Here is a 25595-nt window from a genome sequence, read left to right as displayed (position 1 = left end):
TAGAGTAGAACTGTAAACCACAAAAAGAAAATGGGAACTATTTAACTTGTAAAAGCTAATGAGTCGTCTAGCTGAGTAGCTGCAGATAAGCAGAACAGTATGTTAGAAGAAGTGTTCAATTATCTGGTAGCATAATGACAACATTCTTAGATTTTCAGAAGAGAATAATGGATTTGAGTGTCTCAGTTTTGTTTGTTTAATGAGGTTTCTTACAGGAACGAGAAATGTTGATCTACTCCCTGAAAAAACGTAACTTCCTTTTAACCTGGGTCAAGATGAAGTGTTTAAATTCAAAAGTTCTAAAACTCAGAGTTGAGTAGCATCACTTTTTCTGTAATTAAAGAGATTTTAGTTGTCTGATTAGAATTTTATATTTTACTGTACATAATAACTATATGCCACATTTAGCAGGAAAAGATTAACTTGTGATTTCCACTGGCACTGATCCTGTACTACTTTCAATACTAGCAAACCACGGGAAAGAATAAGACTGTGTGGTAGGCAAACATCCAGTGTTTTCAGCAGTGTCAGAAGAATGGGAAGTCAAAGGAATGTGCATTCACAACAGAGGTGTGTAATCTCTTTGTAGGCAAACTACAAAGACTAAGGAACAAAACACCAAAGAAAGAATCAGTTAAGATGGCAAAGAAAGCACCTGGTAAAGAAGCACAGAAAAGGTGGGATATCAGCCATGCTTCTCAAGGTTATCCTATACAGTAGCAGGATGTCCTGTATTAAATTACTAGGTCTTACTTAAATTATATATATATTTAAAACCAAAAAAACCCCAAAACAAACAAACAAAAAAAAAACAAAAAAAAAACCCTACCAAACAAAACCAGCACAAGAGAGAGGGATTTTCTCATATTTTTGTAGTAACTGGCTACTTTTCCCAGTAGTTAGTATCCCAACTTTCCCTAAATGATGCAGAGCAGACTGATCCAGAGTTATCTGTATTTCCCTTATAATAAATACGAAGAAATTTTGTTAGTAGCATATATTTGTTCATATTGACTCACACTTGAATACCTGTCACTGTTTAGCAGTTCTGAAACGAAAAGACCATTTCTTGTTATCTTTAAATCAGCTTTCTTAAATTGTCTTAAGATAACATATCTTCAGCAGAAAAAGGAGATGGAACCATGTCCAGATAGACTAACTTCCATCTAACTTGTGCTTTAGCATTGGAAAGAGCTCATTCCTCACGGGAAAGTCTCATGCCTCACAGGAGACAGCAAGTTTTGCAGTAGCTCACCCAAGGGAGGCACTTCTAACCACAAGTATGCTCAGAAACCAGCTTTTCAAAAGTCAGCCTTTGAATCTTTGCTGCAGAGCTCACCCACTGTTTATTCAAGCCATGCTACTGGCAAGGGAGTTGCAGAGGGGAGCACCTTCTTTGAAGTGTGCTCCCAGGTGGTATCTGTGAATGGAAATTCACACTTCAGAGGACATGTTTAGAACTACCTATTTGTGGCAAACCTAAATACTGCATGAAAACACTCTAGATCTAGAACTGAAGTTAGTGGCAGTCAGTATGTTCACACAGATGGGCACCGTAGGTGTGATCCCACTGTCCATTCCAAGCAGCTCGAGTGTAAGCCAGCTCTGTTCACAAGCCATATAGCTATACCATATCCAAGCCATCCTTTTTCAGGGTGTATTTTGGATGAGCGCTATGAGGACCAGAGATGGTTGCTTCTGATCAGAGCAAAAGGAGTATGAGCTCAGGCCCATCTGCTTCTGCCTGTGGGGAAATTTTCTCAAAAGTCATGTCTCTGTACTTGATCATGCTTTTTAGGTAGGTTAATGGTTCACTGATCTTAGCAGTGTCAGATCAGGTCATATCACTACTTTGCTGTGTCCTATTACCCAGGTGTGTGACCCAACGGCCTATGTCCCTTACTTTGTCAATGCCAGCAGTCTCTGCGTCTTGGTCCAACAGCTATCTCTGTGTTTTTTCCATATTATGCCCTCTGCACAGAGTGCCTGTTCCAAGTTGTTCTGCAAGTTCATTGTCCCGAATTCTCTTAGGTCCATTCCCCAGACACACTCCTTTCACAATACCTTAATGACATTAGCAAACAGGACATACACCCTAATTAGAATAAAACAACAAACAACCCCCCTTAACTGCATTATACCAAGCACCATCCCTTGCCAAGTGACCACATAATCTTATTGTTGTTCCTCCTGTCATTCCTCACCACATTATTACTCAACAATTACTCTGTGTCTATAATTAGTTCACACTGCTGCAACAGGAGATACTAACTCAGCTCCTTGGGCCTGTCTGAACATTTCCTGAAATCAGAATTTTTTTGCAGAGGACAGCAGCCACTGGTGGCAACTGCTTGGCAGGTCCCTCAGGAGAAGGGATCTTGTGTCCTTTCTCTTCAGAAAGACACGTAGCCACCCCTAGAAATCATGAGCACTAATCACATTCCAAAAGTTCTGCCACCCCAAGCTCTTACCTAATGAGATCACTGGCAACAAATACAGCTTCCTTTTCTCAGTGCAGTTCTCCTGGTTTCAGTGGTATCAGAGGTATCGATGACCCAGGCAAGCACAATTTACCCATAATAAGCACCTAAGGCAATAAGGAATGTCTATTCCACTTAAAAAGTAATAATTTTGCATTCCTTCATTTTGGAGAAGCATTCATTAGACAAAAAAAGAGATTCCTTCTTCAAATGAGACCAGTAAGTCAAATTCAGCCAAAATCATAAAACTTCTTTACATTTCTTTATTCCTTTATTCAGAAAAGAAGTAAAAACTGTGCTGCAATTTGCTCTGCAGTACCTGAAGTACTACTAGTTTTCTTCTACACTTAACTTAAAATGGTGTTACGGATTTATTCATCCCTAGATAGTATTAGGTAGAGTCATTCTACTTGTTCTCTGTACCTGCTGTAATCTTACTTTGTAAGCATTCTTGAAAGCATGAGATTTAAAGGACTTTGAGTTTTATGGTTGTTTTATATCTGTTCACTAGTAGAAAACATGGGATAACAGATCCCTTCTATCTAGCGAATTCAGAAAGCCTTTTATAAGCATTATTGAAATTACAAATATGAAAATGCTCTTTGTTTAGGCTATCAAAGAGAGAATAAATTTAATGAAATGTCTAAAGGTCTTTTAGATGGCACATAATCCACTGATTACATTTTCCTCCATTTTCTAGTTTAGCAGAGTCCAAATTGGTTAAAAAACCTGCATTTATAAACCTCTGCTATTGAATATAATTACAATTGCAACGTCCAATACTTGACCATAGGAAACAGTAGAACAAAAGTTATTTGTGCAACGTAAACTGGTCACATAATTACAGGATCATCCTTTGTTTTTCCAAGACCCTGGTTTCAATAAGTCCACAGCATAAATCTACTGCTTGTGGAAAGATTTGAGGGTAAGTAGAAAAGACCATGTCTACCTATAGGATCATTTAGTGGGTTTGGTTACTTTTTTCTTTTCCTCCCTGAAAAGCAAGGTCATCACTAGTTGCAAGTTCCTCATCCTCCAAGTCCCTACTTTGAGACCACAGGACCTGATTAGAAGAAATGTTGAGCAAAAGGAGGAGAAACTGATAACAATAAGAGCTCTGAACATTTGAGAAGCACTGGGGAATGAGATCTCAAACTGATAAGCAAATTCCCTCTGAGCCCTCTTACTTTTGCAAAACAGATGTACTAGTGCTCCTTATCCAACAAGCTTGTTCCACATAGCAGTGAGTTAGTATCCAGGAAGAATCTGTGAAGTCGGAAGCCCTGCAGAAGAGCCCCTAAATATTAAACAGATTCCCAAGGGGACCTTCAGCACTCCAGGTATGAGCTGGGTGTAACATTCAAGGGGAATCAGACTATGAATCACAGAGACAATGATGCTACAGACTCTCATTTTGGGCAAGGCTTCTGTTTCACCTTGCTGAGTTGTTACTCTTTTCAGGTAATTGTATTCCCAATGTCCACACGCCTCCCTGAAATCTGGTTATCCCAGAAACTGTCCTTCTGCTTGTCTGTTCCAAATGTTTCAGGTTATCTGAGCTCTGTACGCCAAGGTTGTGATATCTGGATACTCAGGAAACGTTAAGGCTCCTGCTGTGTGGTGTATTTGCTGTTGCTATTACTTAGGTTAGCTAATAAGTTGGGGTTTCCCCCTACTTCTCCAGTTACACAGATGCTGCATGATGCAAAATTAGCCAGTAACTAGCAAAACCAGAAGACAGTAGGCTTACTATTTTCTTCTTCATGTTACGTTTCTAATTGAAGGATGGATGGTTACAATGACTTCCTACTGTGCTTCTACAGCTGAAACTATCTGAAAAGGGAAATCTGAGGGGGCGGGGAAGCAATCTATTAAGACATTAATTTCCCTTATTATGGATAAATTTAAAAATATAAGTTATTTACTTTGTCATTTATGCAGATGATAGGCAATCACATGAAAGCAGCAACAACCAGAAAGTCAGAAGATAAAACATGGTAAGAATATTTGGAGACAGAAAGCTGTTTCTATTGCAAGTAGCAGTACAGAACAGGTACAGCATAAAAAAGTCATAAATTCTCAGCACTGCTGAAAGCTTAGGCTCAGGTAATTGGTTGGTTCTAAAAAGGCCACCTCACACATGCCAGACAACAACTGCCATATCCTTGGTCAGCCACCCCACATAGTCCCTGACCAGTCAGGACCCCAGCTTCATGGAAACAGGGTGTTTAGTTGCCATGCCGGTTGTTTAGTCATTAGCCTTTTTGCCTCTGAAGACTTCCAGCAAGGATACCAATTAAAGCAAATGGCTTGTAATTAGCAGTGATGATTTTTGTAATGTGGATACCTTCTCAGTATGAACAGAAATGAGCCACCAACTCATTTCACATGAGGCAACCATCAGGAGGTAAAGATTTGCAGTTAATAAAGGCCCATGCGAGAATGAAACCAGTGACTCAGAGCAATGCATTGTCTTGCAATACTGGTCCCCAGTGCTAGCACCTCTAATCTAACTGGATCATTCTTAATCCTCTGTTTTACTGAGAATGTGAACATTTTCTAAACACTTTGCATTCAATTTCCTCAGAGGTGCATGTTGTGTGTAGTAAGTGCGCTGCCTCCTGACATGGTGCCTTCTCCATTACATGTGGAGACAAATTCACTCCCCTGTGTGCCTCCTGCGTTCGCCTGTCCTGCTCCGCTCCCGTCTCCTCCTGCCAGCACAATGCCTGCACCTACAGCCTCCACTTTCACACAGCTAATCCTCTGCTTAACCCACTTCAGCACTGCGCTCTCAGCACTCCTGGCAGCAGGTGTGGAAAAAAGCTGCTAATAAGTAAATTGAAATATCTCTTTTTGGTTCTTAGGTACATTTAATATGGAAAGGCTCTAATTCTTCTGGGATTTTGAACTTCCCCACTTGACTTGTTTCCTTCTTTTTTCTTGATTCATGTCGCTGCCTTTTCTCTCACCACAACAGTTTCTTCCCTCTATTTCAGCCCTGGTCCATGCTGCCTGTCTTCTATGTCATTGCCTGTCCCCTCAGAGTACTGTCTCTAGCAGCTTTCTTTGACACAAACTCATGAGATGACACTTGAGATCTGTCCCCTGATGCAAACACAGGAGCAGCTCCCACTTACTCCTTCCATTTCAATGACTGATCATGGGTCAATTCCTCTATGGCATTTATTGGCTATTATTTCGTCCTCCAAAGCCCACTCTTTTCCCCCCACAGTGACCCTCATCCGTGTGGCAGAGGTGGCTGAGTGGGGCCGCCCCAGCCCTGGGCCCGCTGTGGGGCCTCCCCGCCACCTGCCCCAGGCCTCCTCCGGGCCTGCGCCTGCAGCAGGACACCACAGCCCCGCCGGGCCTGCCTTGAGCCTTAAGACCTGCTGCTGCCCCCCCCCCCCCCCGGCCTCCTCCGCTCCTCGGCTGCCTCCTGCCTCCCTGCCTCCCTTCGCTAGTTTGCTCTGGGGGAGGGTTTAAAACCGGTGCCTCTGTTGCCTCTGCTGGCTACCCATGCCAGCCCTCCCCCATGTTTCCTTGCCAGGGGTCCCTCCCCTGAGTCACCTTCCCTTCCTCCCAGTGCTGTGAGCTCCCTGACTTCTTCCAGAACCCCACTGTAAACCCACGTGTTCCCACATACCCTCTTTTTGCCATGACTCACCCTCCCAAGCTAACCTTCTAATTATTTATAATTAACAATAACAAGAAGGAACTGACATGATGTGGAGATGATCCGATGCGAGTATGAGAAGCTCAGTGTAAGTGCTTAGAGAGACAGAAACAGCATCATATACTACTGAATAATCCCATAATCACTGTGTGTACATTCCCCTTTCCGTAACCCCTGCCTGACACTATCACACCCTGTGTTCTGTTACAAGGTATTTAACCTCAATTTTAAGCAGAGACCATCCACTTCCATTTCTGCAGGTGTTCAGCCTAAAAGAGGTTGGGGCATCTGAAAATCAGGCTAGCTTTTTTCATTTCTATGTAAAACATCATACACAACTGTTGCACCCTACGTTAACACATAATAAAAGGCATTTAAATTACCATAAGCTTGTATCAGCTGCCTTGGATTCCCTATAGTAAAAAGTCCAGCCTTTCCTGTTCCACCCATTTTATTGTAACTCTCATGCACTTTTTACTGCAGCTATCCATGACCTAATGTGATGGCAGGCATGAGAAGCTAGCCTTGAGGATGATAAGCAAGTTTTTTTCCATAGGAGATTAAACTTGCTTTAATGGCATAACCTTGCATCCTTTCTTCTGCTCTCACTGACTGTCCTCCTGTGCCACAGCCTACTTTATAAGGCACTATACTTTCCCTGCCATCAGAACCAGTAGTCTCCATCCACTGGAGCCAGAATCCCACTACAAAAGCCCTGTCTCTTTCTCTCCTCCACTGAATTCCAATCAAAATTCATAAACATTCTTTGAACTTTTCAGTGCCTTTATTTATAATAAATAAGGAAAAAAGCCGTATCACTGTAAGTTATAAATTACAGAAGTTACCTTTAAAAGCAGAAAATTTGTACATGTAGAATTTTCATGAATTTTCAGACTTTACCTATTAATTTGATTCTAATGCTGTGAAAGTGTTTGAAACATGACTGGGAGCAGGTGAGATCTTCCTGACTCTGCAGCAAGATTGAAAAGGTGACCTCAAAACTTATTTTATTCATCTTGTTAACAGTGTTGATACAGTGGTCATTTCATGTGAAATACTGTTAATTGAGTCCTTCAGAAGAATGGTGTCCATACAGGAATGATGAAAAGAGGAATGATGTCCAAGATGACTAGGTTCTAAATGGATTATTTGCATCATTATAGCACTTTGGAGTCATCTTTGTCTAGGAAGACCTAGCTGTATGATAGGTTATTGGCCCCAGAGATCTTAAATCCAGGTAAATAATTTAAATGAGCTGGTGCTTATTCCCCAGGGTGGGATCTTGAGGAAAAAAGAACAGAAAATTAGAGGGAAGGTAGAAAACAGATCTCCAGGAAGGGAAAAAGGGTTAGCTGAAATCTGTATTAATAACCACAGTAAAGCATTAAATACGTTGTGAAGCAAGTGTCTAACTTTTTGTTTTTAAAGAAAGTGGTTGAATTTAAAAGAATTTTAATCTATTTATCCACTCAATATCCACAGTCAGAATATGAGTATTTCTCTGGACAAAATCTAACAGGTCTGTAAAGAGATCAAGGTTTTTCTCTGGTGGGAAGACTACAGAGGTTTTGCTGAAGTCTTTGGGAAAAGCTGGTGAGGAGAAACGATGCACTGCACATGTCTGGGGCTCTGGGCTGACTACCAGTTCCCTCCACTTTCTTGTGTCCACCTTTGCCTGAGATTCTCAGTGTATGAAGAGACATCCATCCACCCACCCACCCACTCACCCACTCACACACCCACTCACCCACTCAGAGCCTACTTGTTCCACCATCTCCTTTATTTGAATTGTGAAATTGTCGATGGAAAATAAGCAGTCATTTCCATGATCATTCAAGATAAGTAAGGGAGGCAGAGCATGGAGTAATCTTCATCTCTGGCCTGCCACAAAAGAAGGCAGCACTACAATCTGGCAAAGTGCAGAGGCGTTCATTTAGTTCTTCCACTCAGAATCCTTTGTGAAGGCAACCGTAAAGTACCTTACTGCTTTTTAACCTCTGAATGTTTAGTAACTTACCTGGGCCTGCTTGTTACCAATAATGCCTCTGTGTAAGGTACTGTTGATTTCATTGACTCTTTTATATTCCTTCCATGACAGTTTAAGGTGTTTCTTCAAACAGTAAGTAGCAAAAAGCACATCAGATCCCATCTACATGATATGGACAATGTAAAACATTTTTTTCACCATGATTTCACACTAGAGAAAAAAAAAACCAACTAGCAACCATTTCAAATTTAGCCTAACTCTGTGTCAGTATAACAGAATCTTTCACATCAATTTTGTTTCCATGATGAAGCTAATTTACACAGATCAATCCCAGAGGCTAAATCTTTATGTTCTATTATACTAATTTCCAAATGCTGATGAACCATGATATTTATTTCCAATACTGTAGATTTAAATGGGGTTTAACCTTTTAATTTTTATGTATTGGTCTAACAGTGTGGCAATTCAATTGAAGACGTCTGCCGCTTTGATGATAATAAGGCATGAAGAGTATAAAAACATATTAAAAGAAAAAGCTATGTTCTATGCCATGCATGATTCTGGTTGATTCCTTAGGTATGCATCTAGCTGGGAGTTCATAATTACGTATAAGAATCTATAATTTTCTTAATTGACATGTACATTTAGAATCCATCTAATCAGGCAGGAAATTCATAGCTATTGATGGGCAGCAGAAAGATCATTCTCCACTGACTATTTTAAAAAGTAATGAAATAGCTTTAAAGTGACTGAATCTTTTTCTAGTTTCCTAAGTAACCTGGACCATGTCAGAAAGTGTTCAGTATTGCAGTGTAGCATATAACCCAAACCCTGATTTATTTTTTCTTATACACAGTATATTAAGTGATTTAATGAAATGGACTAATTTCAGAACATTTTGAATGGATTACAGAATGCCCTAAAACACTTGAATGACTAATGGCATCACTGGGTAATACATTACGTTAATGTTGAAGCATGACTATTTGAATAATTTCCTTGAGTTGTGTGCCACTGGCAGGCTATCACACTGGGCTACACATGTATGTATGTATGTATATTTGCAAAAATGTATTTTAAGATTGATAAAAATGCTTTGATAAGAGTACAGGAGACTTTTTATTCTTGGCAATATTATTTCTTGTGTCCACCGCTCATACCCGCGAAACCCATGTGCGAATTTTCACCTAACCCTTTAATCCCCACATTTTCATTCAAGTACCTATGCTCTTCAAGCTAAACTCTTATGCTGTGTTTGCTCTTGTTTTCAATATAAAGGGTTAGGATCACTGCTTGACAAGCATAAAATCCAGATCTTACAACTTTCTTTCAAGAGAAAGTAAGGCATTTGTAATATAGAGGACTGGACACGTACTTTTCTAATAGTAATCTTTCCATATGCAGAATTACAACAGGGATGTTATGTGATTGGTTAAAGAAGGTCCATTAGTGCACTGCAGTGTCTCATTTAAGACAGGATCTCCCCGGGAAAGAATTTCAGAACCTTTGCTCCTGATGCAAGTTCTTATATTACAAATTTTAAAGCAGCTTTCTCTCCTTGGGCTGACAGACTAGGGCAAAAGTAGTGTACTTTGAAATGGGTATTTCTCCCTAACCTGACCTAAACACCTCTCACTCTGCAATAAGAAAACGAAATGTGAGACAAGGATACAGAGCACCAATCAGAAAGATACAAAAGGATTTAGAAAGCATCAAGCATCCTGGTACCACACATACACATTATGTACAAATAACTGACCCACTTAACTATTTGAGTGAGGTGCATTACAGCTGTCCACAACCAACTTAGCATCCTCCAATAGAATCTGGGGCCCTTACATCCACTTTTAATATCCTTCACTTGAAGCAGTTTATTTGCATACACTAGCCTGAATTTCAGGCATAGAAAAATGATTTTGATATTCAAATTATAGCAGCTGAAGTAAAGGTTCGTACTTTCTCCAGCACATAGACAGTCAAAGAACTATTTTTCCATCTGAAGAAGTTCAGTTCTATAGCTCAAGTAATTTTTGTGTTTCAAATGCACACAAAGTGTATGCTTATGTTGTCATAAAACTGTATGTTTATGGTGTCATTAACAAAACATAAGATTTGACTTTGTAAGAGAAAAGGGCTCAACAGTGAACGTGTATGTTCAGCAGTTAGGTCAGTCATGGCCTCCCAATAATAAAATCAATCATTATCCCCTGAAGAAAGTTGACAGCTGGGAAGCTGAATTCTGCTCACTATAGCAAGTACATACTTCACTGAACTGCCTAATTACATTAATGAATCCATGTGAAGAACTCAATTAGGTCTTTCTGTCTAGACTTGAGAAGTAAATAAATATTACCTAATGCATGGTATTCAATACAAGGAAAACAATCACATTTATACACACTGCAAGATGAAGCAAGCCAGTGATACCTCCTCTGCTCACTGTTTTGGGTTCACATCTGTACTTTGTTTAGTCTGCATTTTATTAATTGACTGCCTGTTCCTTGCATTCAGCTGCTTTGATTGAAACTGTGATGGCAATTGAGGTCTGTTTATCTGAATTATATCTGAAGATTAATCCAAGAATAATCTGAAGATTACTCCAAATAAGCAATTGAACTACTGCTTGCTGCTGCATCAGAATGGTTGCTTGAAGACTGCTATGTGTTTATATAGGTCCAGGTGCTATGCAACACCTAGAGATAAATAAGCCCAGCCCACAAGCAGACATTGCCCCTCTGCACTGAGCCATGAGCCCTCAATAATCCCATCTATTTGCATAGTTTAACTGACAAATGGCATTACCTCCAGTTTTAATAAGTGTACACTCACTAGCAGTGGGATTTCACTGAATAGCAGGCCACCCCTATGCTGTTCTCATCTGTTTGACCTGTTTTACAGAGAACTTACGGCATACCACAAAAGGTAATTGGTCTTAAGTACTTGTGCTTGTCCAATGTTATCAACTTGGTAGAATAAACCCAAAGTTAGGATACTAAGTCAGCCTTTAATCTTCTCACCATTTTGATGTTACTGAGGTTACCATTTAACCAAGGGTAGAAAGTCACACACAAAGCACAACGGGGGGGGGGGGGGGGGGGGGGGGGCAGTGACAGATACGGACAATTCATTCCAGCATTGAGGTGTTAGGACACTTCAGTCCCTTGGTGAGTAAGAGCCAGGCTTCCACAAGTAAAAGGAGGAAGCTTATACAGCTTGTTATCATAGCTACTTGTCCAGCAAATACCATCCAGATGTAAGAAGTTCCTTTCAGTCAGTGTAAAAGATCAGTATCAATTCTGGGATGTAGCATCTTGAAAAGATCCATACTTCTGTTTTTAGCCTCTAGGACAATAGCCAGCTGTCAAGGCCTACATTATTGCTCTGCAAGCTCCATCAGCAGTTGCTTCAGGGTTGCTGCTATCACTAGCAGCCCCTTATTGATGCTTGTGACTACAAGTGAGCATAGACACCAAGAAATTGTTCAGTGTTAAAGCCTGTAATTTATATCCTGACCTGTAGCAGATTTCTCAAAAACAGTGTAAGGAAAGTAGACCTGGCAAGATTTTTGGTAATGCAAAGCATGTCAAGTTGTACTGTAAAAAGAGTAGAGAACGATGCTTCAGATTTCCATTCCCTTTATTGCCAACAGATTGATATTTTAAATGCCAAGGTCCAAAAAAAATGTTGGTAATAAATACTTCACTTTAGGCTGTAATAAATAAAAAAATTATTAACAAGGAATGCACTTTGCCAGCCCCAAGTGTGGGTATTTTTTAAAAATAACAGAAAAAGTATGGCCATAGTTCACAGTTAAGCAGCCAGAAGCCGCTTATTACAGCTATTCCACAACAACGGAGCTCTCCCTTCCCTCCCTTTCCAGATGTGTATTCACAGCTTAACTCCATCAGAAATGCTTTCTTACAGAGGAAGCAGTCATACTCTGCTCAGAGTTCAAGTCAGAAATATCTTTAACACACAAACACGAAGCAAGGAAAGCTATGGTCCAAATATCCCCTTGTAAAACTCTTTTAGTCCAACAGTAGGTTTAGGCTTCTAATAGATGTGTGCCCAGCACACTAGGACAGTCAAGTTTTCGTACCACAACACATCCATCATCACCATATGCTCCACCATCTCCACTGTAGATTTCACAGTGAACAAGAGGGTCTGTTTGGTTTAACAGTCAGTCCCTTCAGTTACATCGCTGCAGCAGCATGTTCAGAGCATATTCTATTCTGTGTTTTAGTTCCAGTGAGCATCCAGAAACCAGAAGAGTTGTCAGATGAAACGTTGTGGATATCCTCTCTTCATTGATGTAGGTAAGAAGATACTCCTCACTCTGATTGCAAATGATGATTTTTGTGTGATCATGATAGAAGTTCACCTGTAAAAGAGAAGCAAGTTCCTGCTTGTATACTTTCTCCTCTAACATTTCTGGCATTTATCTAGGTTTCTTGCAATAAAGTATTTCAGAAACGTTTTCTCCAGGGATGCTACCAAACTTACTTGAAACGTGCCATCATTGAAGAGCATCATTAATGCTTTATCAGATTTAAGCCATTGTAAGAGGTAAAGCCTGGGCCTGCGTACATCTGTTAGGCTGGGCAAGTCTCCCCCCTGAAAAAGGGAGCAGACATTATGCTAAACACTCAGTTCACATTTAGTGTATTTTTACAGCTCAAGGCCCAGAATATGCTGAACTTACATCCATGAGGTTCTCTTCCATGTAATGAGAGAAATACTTCAGTACAGTTACTTGGCTAATGAATTGTTGAGGAGCCTCTGTGGCTGTGAAGACAGAGCACTGCCCTAGCTCAGCATAGTAGTGAACTGTCCTGTAAAAGGAGAAAGAAAGTAAGGAGATTAGAGGTGAAAAAAAGCATTTCATGTGTAAACCACCTTAGTGAGTTGTTGGTTTTGTAATTGTACTTACTTTTTGTCTGGCAGAAGACTCATATGTGCCCCATTGTTGAAAAGGACACCAACTGTGTGATCTGACAGCTGGTAGCCGAAGCCATACTTGTTAGAGTAGTCCACCCATTTTGTAACCCACTGGAAGGATGCTGTCAGCTGTTCTTTGGGAATGCTGTCTGCTTCTGGCATGTTCTCCAGACATCGTCTCAACACCCTTGCAACTGTATCAGCAACACTTCCCATGGTACTGTCTTCCAGGCCTTAAAGAGAAGGATTATCAGACTGACAGAAGTGCACAGAGAACCAGCCTTCATTCTAAACTTTTCAGTTATCTAGACTGTAATTTTAACAAGTTTAGCCTTTATGGCTTTCCAGTTTTAATTCTTCCAAAGTATTGGCTGTAAAATTTAGAGCATCAAAAATAGGGGGTGGGGGGGAAAGCAGCTGTTTGTTTCAAGTTTTTAAGCCCGAGAGAGACATGAAGAAAGTAAAGGTGGGATTTAGAATTAGAGATTACATTTTGCTGCACTTACATTCACTGCTACTGCTGCAGCTTCCCAAAGTTCCTCTGACTATCATCCGAATAGAGTCTCCAATCTGCCTAGTTTCTGGCAACACTCCAGGCTTCACTACAGTTGTGATAAGAGGCTGAATCTCCTGGAAGAGATGCCAGACATGTAAACATCAAACATAACACAAGCCAAGGCCTATATACAGGTTTTGCATGGCTCTCCTGTTTCTCAAATGATAAATTCTAGGGAAACCGGTATTAGTGTTTCCAGCAAGTATAAAGAGTTGCTGTTAGACTAAGCTTAAAGAAGCAAGCCAGGTCTTTCCATTCTTTAGATCTCCAATTTGCATCTTACACACTACTAATCAGTTCTGTGTTCTCCTGCCCTAGAACAGCTGTGTGCAGCTCTAAACACCAAATGGTAGGAATGAGATCTCAGCAATTTATTCTTTAAGAAGTCCTAGTTAATCACAAACTGAAGTCCTGTATTTGGAATATTGGGAAAGAGCACCTGGCAGACAAGTTACCACACAGATGACAATGGAGTCTAGGCAGATACTATAATTACACTCAAAAGCCAAAATTGATAGTCTCCCTACAAAGGCTACTATACCTTGGTGAAGCTTGGTTAAGCCCTCTTAAAGCAACTCTGCAAATCATTTAAGCTTGATTATGCTGTGTACAGCCCCAGCTCTGATATCCAAGTCAAATATAATTTAATTACAGCTACTCCACCCAACTGTTATTGTATTTGAATTGAACTGCACTTGCATTTACCTCTTCTGTTCTGTGTTTGTGGGGCTGCTGGGTTATTGATGTCTTCTTCAAATCATGCCGGAGCTTGTAGATTTCTTCATCTTCTTTAGCTAATCTGTCTGTAATACAGGAAAAAATACTTAGTTGCATATGAAAGTGCTGTTCCATTACAGAAAGCCTAAGCAGCTGGCTACAGAATGTGCACTGTCTCCCTCCAGTAGTTCCTTCTGAACCTGCCAGTCTCCCAGAACAGCAGTGCCATTATACACAGATCATGAAGAGACTAAATTTTAATAGACATTACAGAACAACAGATGGCCAGTATAGATTGTTAGTATGCCATAAGAAGCACGCACTTACGTAAGTTGGTGTAGGTTGTAGGCTACTGTCTATAGTTACTGATAGAGAGGTCAAAACTAACCCAGGGAAGCTCCGAGACATAAATACAAGTACTCGATTGCTATCTCACAGTTATATATTACTAGCATGACAGTGATGGCATGGAGATAAGTTTCAAGTGTAGCTACAAATCCACTTACTGTGTGTGTCAAAGTATCTGGCTTTATCCTTTTTACCACCAAAGAGAGCAGCAGCGGCTTTTTTGAAGAAGTTTTTAGCAGGACTTGATAAATGGAAATCAGGAACAGTGTGACAACAGCTAGCAGACAGCCTATCAGGTGTAAAGCCCTGTGGAAGTGCGATACAAAAAATTTTTAGACCAGAGTGCATTTTTAGGGGGAATATTTTTTTCAGCCAGAAAACAGTACAAACCTGTAAGAAAAATTCGTGTTGAATTATTTCATCTAAACTGGGCCGATCTTCAGGATTTTTTGACAACATGCTAGCTATTAAGTGTTTCGCAGGTGCCAAGAGAGATGAAGGCAGGCTGTATCTTGCCTCCCTTATACATCTGTATGTTTCTTTAAGATTTGTGGTCTCAAACGGGGGTCTTCCCAATAGCATTGTATACCTGTTTAAAAGGCAAAGGAAAAGAATTGGTTTTTTGGTTTGGTTTTTTTTTTGTTGGTTGGTTTGGGGCAGGGGGAGGAGGTGGGGTGGGGGTGTTGTTTTTCAGTTTGTTTTTTGTTTTGGGGGTGTGTGCGGGGGGGTTTGTTGGGTTTTGGGTTGGTTTTGTTTTGGGGTTTTTTTGTTGTTTTTTTTTTTTTTTTTACACACACCCACAATGCTTGTCTACAGCTATTGAAAAGGCATTGTTTGTCTCCCAACAAAAAGGTGAGTTTCTGCACTTGGGCTACACATGTATAAAAGGCTCCAAACTGATGTAGTACTGCATCCCCTTTGAACTCTTAAAAGCTTAAGCCAGTGACAGAAATATTTCATTTCAAAGGCAGTGAAGTACTTACATTACACAGCCTAAGGCCCAGATGTCAGATTCACAGCCATGTCCTTGTTTGTTGAGGACTTCTGGAGAGAGGTAATTTGGTGTGCCACATATTGTTCTGCAAATCAAAGAGGCCACAGAGCCTGTCAGTATTTTAGATAGAAAGAGCAGAGAAACTATTTTTCATAGCGCAGGTTTTCTTCTCAAGTTTGGACAAGAACTTAAGACTCCTAAAGAGGAGCTGGATGAATGTTAATAGTAGATGTGTTTCATGGTGTCTTCATGATACAGGAATAGCAGACTTGTATCTGTGCTAGTAGTCAGTCAAATGCCTCTGGCTTTTCTCTGAGCATTTAAATAAGTCAAAGCTCAGCAGCCCATTTTCTAGAAGGGGAAAGCTTGATCCTAGAAGCAATTAGCTTTTTCTGTGGAACAGGATTTCTCATTTCTAGATGAATTTGATTTCATTTACTACCAGACTTTACATTTCTTGATGCTCCTACCTCCTCCTGTGCTCCAGGGGTTCCAGCCTAGCTGCCAAGCCAAAGTCACCCAGTTTTAGTTCCATGTTCTCATTAATGAAGAAGTTACCTAGCAGACAGAGAAATTCTAGTTAGTCCTTTTCTTGCAAGGTTGGAACGCATTTGCCACAGGTGCTGAGTCATACTTTGTTCAAAGCCAGAAGCTAGCCAAGATTTTTTTTTTTAAAGTAGGAATGCTTAATGTCATCCCTTAAGCACTCCCAAGTTTCCACTGAAAAGTAAGTCAGGCTGAGCTAATTTTGTTAAGCTATCACCATACAAACGGAAAGTGGTACAATGGTGACAGGGCTGGAAGAGTGTTTTGAAATTGGTGAGGTGCAGAACTTACCTAGTTTAAGATCCCGGTGCAAGATTTCCTGTTCATGAAGATACTTTAGCCCTGACACAATTTGCCTGAGGTAGTATCGTACTTCTGGTTCTGTCAATACCTTCCTTGCTTTTAAGATGTGAGCCATTGACTGCAGAGGAAAAACAAAGGCAGAAAAATGTTACTGATTATTCACACACAAGATTCACCTTAAGCACAAGTAAATAAATGTATGGAGAAACAACAACTAAAGAGGCCACAAAAAATACCTTTTACACATCACACATTTAAATTAGGTGCAGATTCCAGGTAAGTAAATACTGGATTTCTCCCAGCTGATGCTCACCCTTCTACTGCAGTACTCCAGAAGAATATAAATATTCTCTCTGTCTTCAAAGTAGTGGTAAAACTGCACAACGTGTCTATGATTAAGCATTCTGTGCAGCTCAATCTCTTTATCAATCTGAAGAGACAAGTGGGGGGAGGGGGAAGCATTATTAGCCTTGCGTCCACATGGTTAAGAAGGCAGCTCTATCAGAACCATTTCAGGCAAAGGGCCAGGCAATCCAGCACACAAAGAGAGTTTGACGAGAGAAAAATAGAGTCATTCACCGACACACACCTTTTCCCTTTGATGAGGTTTCGCTACTCTGCTGTGAGGAATGATTTTCGCAGCATAAACTTTATTTGTTGTCAAATCTGTCATCTCATAACACTTGGCGAATCCACCCTAGAGAGACACACGAGAAAAAAGCAATTATAGCAGGTATGAAAGAAGTCCCACAGTTAGTCATTCACCAGCTCAGGCATTAGTCAAGGAGCGCGACTTCCTTCGCACAAGGCAATGCGGGGACAGCTCTGCGGCTCGTCGCCTCTCTGAGGGGTCGCGCTACGGCTGCCCCCCGCCCCGCATGCAACACCGAAGCCATTTCTGCAGGCTGGCCCGAGCCGATGGCACGGCCCCGCTCGCGTTCCGCGGCGGAGACGAATCGGGGACAGGAGCGGTGCCCGGACCCACCGCGCCGGCAGCGGGGCAGCCCCCGGCCGGCAGCGCGGGGCGCTCCAGCGTCCCGCCGAGCACAGCGGCCGCTCCGCACCGCGCTCCACCGAGGAGAGAGGCCGGCCCGGCCGCCGCCCGGGGGGGCACGGGGCCATCCGCAGTCGTTACCTTTCCGAGCACCTTGCCGCGGCAGTAGCGCTTCCCCGTCGTGGGGTCGGTTATAATCCGGGAGACCTCGGCGGCGGGGTGGGCGTGCTGGTGCGGCGGGGGCTCCTCCGCCTTCTTCCTCCGCGACTCGCCGCCGGCCCCTCTGCCCAGCGCCGCCTCGCAGCACTTGGCGCCGCCGCCGCCCGGCGGGGAGGCGATCGTCCGCAGTAGCTCCATCCCCGCGCCCCGCCGGCTGCACTCGCCCACCTCCGCCACCCCTAACCGCCCGCTGCCGACGGCGGCGCCCCGGCCCGCCCCTTATATAAGGGCGCAGGCTCCGCCCCGGCGCTGAGGGACGGCCCGGCCCGGCCCCGCCCCGCCCCGCCCCGCCCCGCCCCGCCCGGCCCCGCCCCGCCCCGCCGGCCGGCCGAGGGGAGCTGGGCCGGTGCAGGCCGTCGCGTCCTGCCCTGCGCGGCCGTGCGGGAGCGGCGGGGCGGGAGCAGCATCCCGGAGCGGGGGTAACCCCCGCTGGAGGCCTCGAGGGGCCGGGCTGGGTGGCTTTCAGGTCGGCCTGTAACGCGCTGCAGCTGCGGCGGCCGCTCTGCCCACCGCCGCCCCCCTGGGTGGGCACCCGGCGAGGGGGGCCTCATCCCGCCGTGAGCCCTCCGGTTTGGGCCGTGGCTGCTCGCGGGGCGGCGGCGGCGGTTCCCGGTAGACGATCGGTGCTGTGGCCTGTGTGTCCGTCGCAGCACATGAGGAAAGGAAGGAGTTTTCCCCACACACACTTAAAGCAGCCCCACCGCAGCGGGGAGCCAGGGCCTGTGCTTTACCTCGGCGCAGAGCTGGGGCCCGTGGCCTGGCTTAGAGGGTGCCAGTCCCTGGGGTGCAGGCCCCAGTGCAAAGGAGCTACCCTGGAGCTACCCTGTCCTTGCTTTTGCATGGAGAACCCATGACACCCCCCAGAGCTGCCTGAAAACAGCCAGCTCTGAGAACTTTCACACAAGCAGAAATATTGCGAATGCACATACATTAATTTTGATGGCCCCTGAAGGCAATTGTACTTCAGGACCTCTGGTCTAGATGTTTGTGTACAGGCAATTGTGGAGAGTGAAGCATGTGTACGGCAGAAAAGTTTTGAAATGTGGAATAGTTTTGCATTTCTCCCATTCTGAAGATGCAAAACCACTGAAGTTTGTTACTTCCTTGGTTTGTTACACATTTCTGAAGCATTATTTGCTTGTTGGCACACAGTAAGAATACTTCTACTCACTTGCATTTCTGGTAAAAATCGAAGTCTAGTTGATTTGATATAAACAACTCTCAGAGCGTGTAACTGTATAAATTATTTCAGTGTCAGATGCTGAACATCCCTCATTTCAGATCTTAAAATAACAGCAAAATATACTTATTTTACAGTACGTTGTCAACATCAGGATGCATGCTTTATCAGACCTGCCCCCCCAAAAAAAAACCCCACAAAACAAAACAAAACAAAACAAACCAGCAAAGGTGCAGAGCAGCTTCAGTTCCCCTACATAAGTATTGCATTATGAAGGTAGCAGTGCTCAGGTGTCAAGTATGTTGGATTGTGTACACTCTACTTCTACCCACCTGCAATTTTCTACTACATATGTGCTTCTACATGCAGCTGACTTAATTCCTACCTCACTGTGAAAAGTCTACTCAAGCCATATTAGTATTACTAGTGATTAACTATAGGGATAGAGATAAAAACAAGAAGAGATAAAACTGGGATACACAAACAGGAGTCAGACCTGTGCCCGCTCAAACCTTAGCCTTGCAAGTTCTGGCTTCCCAGGTGAATATTGTTTCCCTCATTCAATTTCACTTTCTCCAAATTAGTATCCGTTATTGCAAAGTGAGTTACTTAACATAAACAAGATTTCTCGGTGCTTTATTTTCTGTCCGTAAATTGCTTCGGTCTGCTGTGCTGAAAGGCATATGGGGAAAGGGGACAACAGGCAGAACAGATGTACACGTTTCCCCTCCACTGGGAAGAAATGGTACTACACATGGTAAAAAGCGAATTTAAGAAACACAGGATTTGTCTGGTACAGGTTTAGAGGAGATTGTTAAATTTGACTTTAAGAGGACACAAGCACATGGTTAAAGCTGAATACACAAAGCATTCTGCTAAGCAAGACTAGAACTATTTTTTCTCACCTACTTTGCTGAAGCAAAGTCTTTAAGCTGTGCTTCCTCTGCGTTACAAAAGGCCATGAGGCTGCCTGGCTGCCCAGTGCAGCCTGTTCTGTTACTTGAAGACTGCTTCTCCGACTTTGGCACAGCTAGCATTTACATAGCATTTACCTAACCCTATCTCAAGGTGCCAGGTTTACCATACTATTCATTGCAAGGTTTTACAAAGGAAAAGCTGTTGCAAGGATAAGGATTTTTGACAGCATTCTTAGCCCCAATGATGAATTGTGTTTCTGCCCTTTCTGCCTCTGAATTTGCTCCTTCCTATTTCCTCTTCTCCAGTCATTCCACTGGCTTGCAAGTCCTTCCCTGCCTTCTAACTCCAAATTTGCACAACTCATCAAGTAACGTTAGCCATAGGTACCAAGTTCAACATGTAAGTGCTCCAGAGGCCTCTAAAAGGTTATGTGCTGGCACTTACATTTCTTACACTTATATTCCTTAGCTTCTGTGGAGAGCTACCTTATATTTTGTAATTGATGTATTTCACTTTTTCCTTCTGAAGGTGTTAAAACAACACTGATGCAAAGGCTTGAAACTGACTCTGTCATACCTTGCAAGAGGAAAGCCGTCCTAGCCAGTGCTCTGTAATGTCCCACTTTTTCTTTCATCAGCAGTGCTCAAGTATACCTGCAGTCTGCATGAGAAGCTCATTTGCAAGCTAGCTAAGATAGCAGCAGCTCTGTAGCTAGATCAGTATGCAGCGCTGCAGTTATCCTGCCAAGAAACAGGGCAAACATAGCCTGAACTCAGGCTTCAGACATGCATTCTGTCTTTGGCTCTAGAAAAAAAGTAATCCCTTATCCCTACAGCTTCATTTTGACACAAATGAACAGCTTTTTCATAAAAGCCTGATTATCAGGGGCCGAGAAAGGCTAGGCGTGCATAAATCCCTGGGTCATATGAAGAACGGGAATTTAACAAAGTCGTAAAGTGGCCCAATTACAGGCTCATGGGAAGGTCTTGGCAGGAGCTGCTCATTCTTACTCTATCATTGGGGAAAAGAGGTATCTGAAGACATAAATTTCCAGAAAGAAGTGCATTAATTCCTGGATGTCCAGCTCCCTGCGTATTACAGAGTCTTGCACTGTGTTTATGGCCATGAATTTGCCAGGGCAACCAGGTCTTTAAGTGAAATCAGTATCAGCGCCATCTACCTGACCTCCAGGCTGCCTGGCAGCTAACTTCCCGCGGTGCCACCAACACACTTCTCCATCAGCAGTACGCCAGTCGGAGCCCCTCACTAAGCTCCTACAGTCACACGCACCGACAGCCCTGCAGTCCCTCAGGTGGCAGCCCACACTGCTTTGGCAGGCAGAGATGGTCTTTTAGCCTCTTCCCCTGATTTCTGCGGCCAGCGCCTCTGCGTTCCTGCCTCAAGCGAGCTGTCGGCGGGACCACGTTTTCCACTTAGCCGGTCATGGAGTGCCCTCAGCTGCTGATAGGAAGTTATGACAGTTTATCCAAAAAACCACATTCGACTTAAAGCTAGGACAAACGATTGAGCTCCACAAACAGCGTTGTCACTGGAACACATACCAAAATATGCGGGTGATAAAAATTAAGCAGCTTCTTTCTAGAACATCGCCCTATAGAAACTGTGTTATTAAAACCGTGGGTTTTACACAAAGTGCTTCATGATTCTTTGTGACCTGTCAGAGAGAATAGTTATTGACTGGAGAAACTATTGCTAATCTTACTGTATTTTAGTGATTGACTACATCGCATTTCACCTCTTGACTTTCTCCTTAGCTCATCCCGCTCCTTTTGTTCTTCTGGTTTAAACTTTCATACCCCACCAGCTCCACACAAGCCATTTCCCACCACCCCATACAGGTCTGTATGTACTCTGCTTTTGTGTTTCACGCTTTCCAGGTTCTCCAGGGCACTTGCTGTTGTGCTTCCAGTGAAGTATTCATTTCACAGCCTGCAGGGTATCTAGCATAGGAAGCCTCACCAAATAAAGTATAAAACATAAAAGCCAAACTAGATACAGAACTAAACATTTGCTCTGATGCTGCCATGCAGTTTCAGTGTCTCACTTCCCTTGCAGGATTTTATTGTCACAGATCATCCTCACCCACAGGTGTGATACCATTTGTCCTCCCTAACTCACTGCAGAGCTAGTTCAACGCACTTGTTTCTGCTATAATTCATGTATTTGTTTCCTTTGTTTGAAGTTTGGCAAAGTTTCCAAAGACCTGAATTCCTTCGGAGTTTCATTTGAAGTGATCTACTAATTAAAAAGCAGGCATACTACCAAGAGCTTAAGGCATTCATATGCTTTCCCAGAAAAATCTCCAGAAAAAGTGTGCTTAGCTTAGTGGTCACATAGGCTGTGCTAGTTTTTGGTTCCTTCTGGGGTGGTACCAAGGTCTGTTCCCATCCTGCTGGTTCAGTGTGGGTTCTCTGGAACCAGCAGGAAGGCAGGGCTGCAGTTGTGGGGGTTATAAGATCCTGTATTAGGTCCCCAAAGGCATAAAACTCCTCCTATTTCCTGGGGTTTAATGAGTGCATACATGGTCAGGGTGGATGGATGGCTCTCAAAGTTGTTCCCTCAGTACAAAGATCAGGTATGGGAAATAATACAGCGCAAATCAAGTGTCAGTGTGTCAAGTGAAGACAGTGCCAGGGAAACTCAGCTTTCTCTTATCCCTCACTGCTCTCACACTCCTTCACTGTGCTGCTTGGGCTGATTTCAGCTTAATGTTAGGCACTAGCCCTTGCACTCAGGAAGTGCAGTAACATCTTCATACAGCGCCTACTTCTAAAAGTGAAGTCAGACCACAGGTTTGCACACTGTGGTATTTTTCTCATTTTGTTTTTTCACGGCTTGACTTGTTTTTCTTGCATGTCCCAGACCAAAACAAATATACTAACCTCAAAGTTAAAGTACTGCAAAATTAAAGGCTCTAAAGCCTTTGCCTTTACCTCTAAAGATTGATCAAAATTTTTACTCTAAACTTTGCAAAGTTAATAGCTGAGGATGTGTTTGCACAGACAATACTGTCAGATACATTGTTTCATTCAATGAAATTCTCTAAGGCCCCTATTTGCCCCCCTTGAAATGCACTGGGGAGAACAAAGACTGTCAACTGTATCACCCATACATTAACATAATGACCACAAATACATGTGAATACTTCATGCAGTGTCCTGTAGGAATGACACCCACTCTGCCTCTGCCTACAAGAGTGAAGCTCCTGAGTGCTCCCTTAGTCAAAGAGTATCTGTCCACAAGATGTTTAGTGACATATCCTGGCATTCTGGCCATCCATCCTGCCAGCAGCAGCTTTTTCTAGATGTTGCTTCTGCTGAAGCACTGGTGATTTTCAGTATGCCGTTTGTTGCGACGGAGGGAAGACACAGTCACTCAATATGAGTGATCAGCAGACTTCGTTTATTGTACCTTACAGTCACCTTTTATGCCTTCTTATAATTAGCTCATACATATTACAAAAGTTAAGCTCATTATTGGTTAGTTGCCTAAATACCAAGCCCGCCCCTTGTTTGTCTTCTGTAGTTATCTGTTCCCACCTGCAACATTCTTTTCCCACCAAAATCTTCCTGTTACTGTGTAACAAGGACAGCCAAAGACAGTGTATTTTGCTTTACTTCAGATAAGCTGAGAGCCATGTGCATTTTTGTTCAGCCAGCTGGACTATGTCTATGTGACCCTTTTCAGCTAGCCAGTTATCCACAGCCGTTGAAGGTGCTTGGGACTTCATGAGACCAGGGCTTAAGATACCACACCATAGCGTTATAATGGTTATGCCCAGAATTAGCCTGCCTCCCATGTAAAATACCACCAGACCCATTATGCAGCTGCATCAATCATGCAGAAGGAACAAAGGTCTGTGTGATGGTAAAGCGTCATGTCCAGTATTAGGGACACTTGGCTTCGTACCTGAGGAACAATTGGAGTAGTGTTTTGTGCCTCAAAAAGAACTGCCTAGAATATTATATTTTTTTTATAGCCCTTGTCAGCGCCCTAATACCTTTAAACCTCCTTGTTAAAGGAAGTAATGCCAAAGGGTAGTCAAAATCCTCTAAATGGGACAGAGTTCACTACTTCAGTTAGTTCCCCTTCTTGCTGTCCCTTCCCTTTTCCAATTTCAGTCTTCAGCTCCTGCAGGACACAGGACAGGAGACAATCTCCTACCAGTTGGGCTAGGCACTTATTTTCTTTCTATGGGTAGGAAAGCATTTTCCTGAATCCACAGAGCAGAAGTCAGTGTTACTGGTGCTTAAATAACACAGACAACACAGGAACAGAATTATGAGATATATGAGGTAAGAGCCCATGTCACAGGTTGTCTCCATGACACTCCTTTCTGTCAAGAACAACCATATCTGTTTTTCATGCACATGTTGCCAGTAACTGGATATGTACATGCCACTTCTGACCATATATTACAAACATGAAGCGCAAAAGAGGAGAGCAAGTATTTAGGAGGTTGAAAGCATTTGTTGCCTTGTTTTCCACAATTAACTGTGCTTGTAGAACAAAACAGCTGCAAAGAACTAAGTGTTCTGGCAGACAGGAGTACAAGTCATTATTCCTAACCCTCAACAGTTGTGTATAATGTTCAAGCTCAGCAAGACAGTGATGCTGATCTTACGCATGCCTAGATATAGAACTACTCTGGGAAGTTAGAGTTGAAGGTAGAGGAGTTGATGGTCTACAGAAAAATTAGTTACTAGGTAATTACATGCAATCCAGTGCTTCTTTTCAGCACTGCAGGTACTACAGAGGCTCTTTGCTACCAAAGCAAGACATGCCAGAAGAAATCCTGAATAGAGCAGAAGAGATAGCTTGCTCAGGAAGGAAAAGTGAGCTGAAAGCTGCTGTTGTCAGAGCCAAGTGAAGCAACCACATCATCTTTGAAAGAAGGGTATCCTGTGCTCTTTTGGCTGTTGGGATTAGATTAAAACCATTTAATATTTATTGCCTTTCCTAGATTTCTTCTATCCACCACTGACATCAAATCAACAGGCTTTAACAAAAGCAACATAGAAAGAAGAGTAAGCATCATATGTTACTATCAAAATCTTTGTTCATCACACACAACATGACAGAGACATTCTGGGGAAAGCTTCTGAGAACTATGTTTGCTGATAAGCTGTTTTCTGTCTGGCATATATTAGAAGTTTTTCTAAGTGTTTCTTACCTCCATTTTGTATTATATGTAAATCACTACAGCTTTTCCAGGTAACAGTGCTTTCTGTATTTATGTAAATATTTAAAAGTGACTGGCACTACATTTAGGTTATTTGAGTTACACTTGTCTTGACTGCTAATATGAAGAGTTGAAGCATGTCATTAGCAAAGTCAGTGTACCAAAAACCCCCCAAAAATCACACACAAAAAATGACTTGTAATGAAAGTTATCTAGGAAATTGAGACATACCAAATCCAGTCTGCTGGCATCTTTAAGAATAGACATGAAAGCAGGTGGTGTTTTAGACAGGATGGATAAAAGAAAAGATGAACAAAAAGCATGCCCTAAATAGCTAGGTGTGAAAGTGAAAATCCCTACTAGATTTTTTCCCAGCAATTCACTTTGATCTTTTTGTTCTAGCATCCTTTTCTGATTTAAGCTATTATTAGCATCAGCCACCCAAGGAAGGTAGGTAGGCCAGTGCAGTACCTTTCTCCTCCTGAGCTTAGCTGCACAGTCCACCAGTGGCCAAAGACCTTGGGCAGTTATTG

At 42.6% G+C, this 25595-nt stretch overlaps 1 protein-coding gene across 1 annotated transcript; it reads right to left on the bottom strand.

Annotated features, from left to right (window-relative positions):
* Positions 1-11761: 11761 nt before the first annotated feature.
* Positions 11762-17953, bottom strand: PLK2 (polo like kinase 2). Its single transcript, XM_056325225.1, has 14 exons — positions 17684-17953; positions 17138-17245; positions 16862-16978; positions 16537-16666; positions 16170-16257; positions 15689-15784; positions 15096-15294; positions 14864-15011; positions 14346-14443; positions 13591-13714; positions 13077-13317; positions 12849-12978; positions 12650-12760; positions 11762-12527 (listed from the first exon to the last, which is right to left on the bottom strand). Exons 1-14 carry the CDS (start codon positions 17897-17899, stop codon positions 12336-12338), a joined length of 1998 nt encoding a protein of 665 aa, XP_056181200.1. The 5' UTR covers positions 17900-17953; the 3' UTR covers positions 11762-12335.
* Positions 17954-25595: the final 7642 nt, after the last annotated feature.

This window comes from Falco biarmicus, chromosome Z (assembly GCF_023638135.1).
Source record: "Falco biarmicus isolate bFalBia1 chromosome Z, bFalBia1.pri, whole genome shotgun sequence".
Classification (NCBI taxonomy): domain Eukaryota; kingdom Metazoa; phylum Chordata; class Aves; order Falconiformes; family Falconidae; genus Falco; species Falco biarmicus.
This window is presented reverse-complemented; position numbering and strand designations above follow the sequence as displayed.

Excerpts from the sequence above, each read along its gene's own strand:
- PLK2 (XM_056325225.1), bottom strand. The coding sequence starts at position 17,899 with ATGGAGCTACTGCGGACGATCGCCTCCCCGCCGGGCGGCGGCGGCGCC. Across the intron at positions 16,258-16,536 it reads GCACCGGGATCTTAAACTAG|GTAACTTCTTCATTAATGAG; the intron begins GTAAGTTCTGCA and ends TCTGTCTGCTAG. Across the intron at positions 12,979-13,076 it reads AGTCTTCTGCCAGACAAAAA|GACAGTTCACTACTATGCTG; the intron begins GTAAGTACAATT and ends CTCCTTTTACAG.